This window comes from Vitis vinifera, chromosome 7 (genome assembly GCF_030704535.1).
Source record: "Vitis vinifera cultivar Pinot Noir 40024 chromosome 7, ASM3070453v1".
Lineage (NCBI taxonomy): Eukaryota > Viridiplantae > Streptophyta > Magnoliopsida > Vitales > Vitaceae > Vitis > Vitis vinifera.
In genome coordinates this window covers 6,444,389-6,449,696 of record NC_081811.1, presented here as the reverse complement: position 1 = coordinate 6,449,696, position 5,308 = coordinate 6,444,389, and the positions used below count along the sequence as shown (strand labels likewise).

Here is a 5,308-nt window from a genome sequence, read left to right as displayed (position 1 = left end):
AAAATCTAAATAATAAAAATGGGCATATGGAATCATCTCTTTATCTTTCAATAAGAGAAAATATATGGTAAACTAGCAAATATTTATATCAATGAAAGAACTCAATACAAAACGTTGAGTTTTTAAACAGTTCAAATTATTTGAATGATAATAAGTTTGACTTGTTTTATTAATAAGGTTTACAATTGGAGTCTACGTAGCGATAGTAAGAGCTATAAAATAAAATATAAAAAAAACGCATTAGAATGGATCCAATTGGCATTTGTATAAACTTGACTAAACAAATGAATTGTTTTCATTAATTTTTATATGTAAATTACTCATGAATTTTCTTGTTCAAAATCAAAGATTTTGCAATATTTCTTTCTTTCTTTCTCTCTCTTTTTTTTTTCTTTGTTGGCTTTGGCATACCCACTTAAGCCTATTATTATTTTTAGTCAAATTCACCTCTTTGGAAGAAACTGATTAGTTGACCATCCAGCTAACCTAGGTCTTAGCTTTAGTTTTACAATCAGTGGATGGGAGGTTTACCTTTCTAAAAGGAATTCTAATTCAACTTTTGCCCTCATGTATCATCTCATATATATGTATAGCCATTAGTTATCATTTATATACAGTTAATCATCAGTTTAACTTAGCTCTTATGCTATAGTCATGTAATTAGTTGATGGGAGGACCTCCATTCTAAAAGAGGTTCTAATTGAACTCTTTTGCTTACTTATTATTTCTTTGTAGTCCTCCTCAACAACAATCATAATACAATTTAATAACGTAAATAGATAATAAGTCTATGTTTTGAAAATCATATTAGATTAATCAATCCACTAGTCCTCTTTCCAAATTAACTGACCTCAATCTTTTCACCATTTTGTATTTGAATCAGACGTGAATGGTGACTCAAGTGACCCACCTAAATCATCTAGATCTCTTTGTTGTTTTATTATTAGTATTATTTTATTATTATCGATGGTCATTAAGTCATGTTGATGTCTCAATAATAAGATATTTTTATTTGAGAAATGAGCATTATTTTACTTAATAAGACAAAGTATCATTTTGTCTTCTCATTAATAAAATAATATATTCTCTATTGATTTGACAAGTATATCAGTCTCAAACTCATGCATAAAGTTTAAAGTGTATATATATATATATATTTGTATTAAAACAAAAACAACTAAGCTAAGGCCCCGGTTTCTCCCTTTCTTTAAGAAAATTCAAACCTTCTAAGGTTTCACAACTTGAGAAACTATTATACCAAACTTCTCTTGGCCCGTCTCATCCATTATACAATAACCTAATTGATGTATTGTGTAATTCACACCAATTTGCACTAATGGTAAAGCTCAGAGTTCCTTAAAGTAACACTCTTCAGCCAAGAAGGAAGAAGGGATAAGGCATGTGTGATGCAACAATATACTCAACATTATTTATATGACATTATGAGTAAGTAAAAAAAACACTCATAAAATTTGAAGCCTCCCCCAATTTTTTGAAGACAATTCAATTTCTTAAGTTTTCAATTCCTATAATTTGTCACTCCAACCACAAATTCTATAGTTTATTTCATTAGTCCCTATAACTTTCATATGTTATTTGTAACTATATAATACCATCTTTAATCCTATAAATTTCATATGTAATGATAAAATTAATAGAACCATAAAGAATATGGAGAATGTAACAACTGAATGAAAAAAAATATTAAAAATCCTATAACAATTTGTTGCATGAAACACAAGAGAAAAGAATGTATCATGTTCTGGATGATAAAATGATAGAAGATATAGTTATTGAAATGTGGATTAAATCATAAAATTTTATTAACTCCTTGATATATGTTGTAATCATAATCATTTAAACTTATATTTACTATTTAATAGAACTTTTTAATGTTAAATAAGAAAAAAATGAAACATCTTTAAATTTTAGTTATTTACATGTATTTTTAACTTTTGACAATAAGTTATAAAACTTATATATATAGATACAATATTATTTTTTAAAATTCAATGACCGATAGTTACAAAATCAATGAAGAAAGGTTTTAGGGTTAAACCTATTAAACTTGTATTCTCAATCGTTGAAAGTATATGGTGAAATTTAAGTCATTAGATGATGAAACAAGTATATGAGATCTAAAGTACAAAAAATGAAATCATGTACAAATATATTGAATTAAAGTACAAAAAAAAAAAAAACCAAGATATAAAAGAATGAGACACAAGTTAGATATAAAATAATAAAACTAAATTATACATACTTTTCGACGCATCAATTTGCTATTATAATGAACCCAAAAAATGTTATAAGAATAACATCTGATCTAGGATCATAATATCATCCATCCAAAAATCACAATTTCAATAATTTAAAAGTGCCCCAATGCACGGAGTCCATTAGTACTACACCAATTTCTATGAATAATTAATATTAGTCTAAAAATCTTAGAATTTTATCCCTAAAACCAGTCAAACTTAATTTCCCAAGAAAAAGAAAAAAAGTAAACGGTTCTGCCGGAAAATATTTTAAGACCCTAATAGTTGATTATATAATTGAAGAAGGCATTACATTTCAACAAGAAGAGGATGCATTTAGCTCTTGAAAGTATTCTTGAACACACAAGAAGAACTGAACCAAAAGAAAAGAAAGAGAAATTAAGAACATATATAGAAGACTTTGAAAAGTATAGGATTCTTGATGATTACTAAGAATCAACAGCTCTGTGATGAACACAAGAGTTGATCCAAATAATCAGCTCCTAAATCCTCCAACACTACAACATGCTGTTCCCTTGCCTCTTTCTCCTTTTTCTTTTCCCTGCAGGCTAATTTTCTCCTCATTAAATGCTTCCTCTTCATAGCCACCAACGGGGAGCCCCCATCTTTCCAGCCACACTTGATGTCCCTTAGCGACTCCTTCACCCGTTCCTCCGAAAAATTGAGGACAGCCCTTGGCCCCCTCATGGAAAATGCTGCTTGATCATATGCTAAAGCAGCAGCCTCAGCAGTATCAAATGTACCAAGCCACACCCTTCTGCCATGCCTGGTCGAGTCCCTTATCTCCGCCGCAAACTTCCCCCAAGGCCGCCTCCTAACACCTCTATATAACTTTTCATTCTTAGGTGTTGCCTCTTTGGCATTGGAACTCACCTCATCCTCCTTAACTACTCCTGCGGATGATGCCGTCTCTGACGAGTCTCTAGCTCCCTCAGCTAGCATATCAAATAGTATCATCTCCTCTGAGTCAATTGTGTTGAACGGAAGTGAATTGTGGTCGAAAAGAGGCTCATCCCATGTAGAAAAACACTCCAGTGAATCGAATGGCGAGGCTTCAGGTGAGAATCCTGAAGTTTGGTATTGATGAAAGAAGGAAGAATCCATTGAATTGAAGACAATAGACAACTATAGATTATAGACTACAGTTTTGTGCTAGCTATATGCTTTGGTTTTTTTGTGGTGAGGGGGCTCCCCTGGTGGCCAAAGTGTAATCCGGTTAAATATTCGAACTAGAGGAAGAATTTAAGGAAAAAAGTTTTAAAAAGTAATAAATTAAAGGATTAGATCACCGACAAGTGGCATTGTCCTAGTATTCGTCCAATGTTGGAATAGGTCAAGGAGACAAAATGGCGGCCGTGTCCAAATCAATCTGCATATTGTTAAGATAGTCGCGATGAAATTATTTAAACATGTCACTATTTTGGGTTGTTTTTCCTGGTATTTAGGAGATGGAAGCATTACAGGTGAAAGATCAGTGGGAAGTGACTCAGGCTTGGCTTTGCAGTAAGTAAATGCGTACAAATTATTGGAGGGTATGAATGGTATGACTTTTGTGTGCTTTCTAATTAGTTTTATGTTTAGTTTTAAGAATATGAGGAAGAATAGGAGGGGGGAGATTGTAAAATTATCTTAAAATAATACTATCATATTTCAATGACGTTCATTTGGTTTTAAAATGAAAGAAATAATTATAAATCTAATACATTCATGTATTAGTTTCGATTGATAAATCTGTTTTTTATTGTTTTATAGTCAACTTCGAGCAACTTCAAAGTTGATGGTTGATGAGGTATATATGAATCTAGTATGAGTAAAGGAATGGCTATGAAATGTTTAACAGGGATTTATTTTGAAGAAAAGTATGACAAAACGAAGTTTAGAATACAAAAAATAGCAAGGATGTTTGAACATCCTACAAGGCATTCAAAGGCAGCCCTAGAGAATGTTCAAACATTCTCTCCAACATTTGAACCCCTTCTGGAGTTTAATTGTTGGATCCCTCAGTTCCAAAATTTTCATACCATTTTGCTTATTTTTTGTATTTTGTAAAATTAAAATTAGAATTGTTTTCCAAAATATGATCCTAGGCTTTTTGGCATAAATGTTTAATTTTATTGAGTTGGAAAACACACAAGAGAATAATCATCCCTTATTCCAAGTACTTTGTCTCTCAATCTTTCAAGAGCGCTCTTAATATATCTTTTAGGTGAGAAGAAAATATGTTTGTTTTAGTAACTTTAGCAAGGGGTTAAGGTGTTCACTAAAGAGCATGAAATGTTATGTCAAGGATGTGAAGGAATGTATAAGTGCTAACTAATATAAGACCCTAGAGAGTAAGAGCATCCAGAGATTAGGTAAATCTATATACTTTCTTTTTGAAGTTAGTAGGTTATTTGTAGTTATTTGACCTCCTGTGATATTTTAACTATAGAGTTTTTGAGAAATTCACTAGGCGGTTTTTCCTCATTAAATTTTGTGTACAATTGTGCTAATTGATTCTAATTATACATAAGATTGATTAACTTTTAACCATTATTAATATATTTATTGAAACAACTAAAAATCTAGATAAAAATTAGAATTTGGGGATTTCTAACTTGGACTACCTATTGTGCAAGTAGTTTTTTTAATCAAGGCAAAAACTTCCAAGTGGGTATTAGACTAGGTTAAATTTTAAATTTAATTCCTATGGTTAAATCTTGATCAACAGAATCACAAAGAGTTGGAACTTCCATTAATTGTCAACTATTCTTTAATAGGAATAACTACCCCTAAGTTTCAAATGGAATTTTTTTTAAAAAAAATACAAAGTCAAAGGGTTTGAAAAATAGTGGAGTATATATAGGTGGTTATACGCACAGTTTCTATTAATAGAATGGTAAATCAATAGGTGAAGTAAAGCTCAAGCAAGGATGGGATATGTTGGATAATAAAAGGAGTGAAGCAAATGCAAAAACTCTTTATTGTATTTTTAATTATGTAAGTCCTAACAAGTTTAACAAGATCACAACTTATAAGTATGCTAAGGA

The 5,308-nt window shown here is 30.8% G+C and overlaps 1 protein-coding gene across 1 annotated transcript; it reads right to left on the bottom strand.

The window, feature by feature from the left end:
- Positions 1-2,524: 2,524 nt before the first annotated feature.
- Positions 2,525-3,452, bottom strand: LOC100242942 (ethylene-response factor C3-like). The gene has a single exon (XM_002264488.4). It carries the CDS (start codon positions 3,381-3,383, stop codon positions 2,715-2,717), a length of 669 nt encoding a protein of 222 aa, XP_002264524.1. The 5' UTR covers positions 3,384-3,452; the 3' UTR covers positions 2,525-2,714.
- Between the last annotated feature and the right edge of the window lie 1,856 nt (positions 3,453-5,308).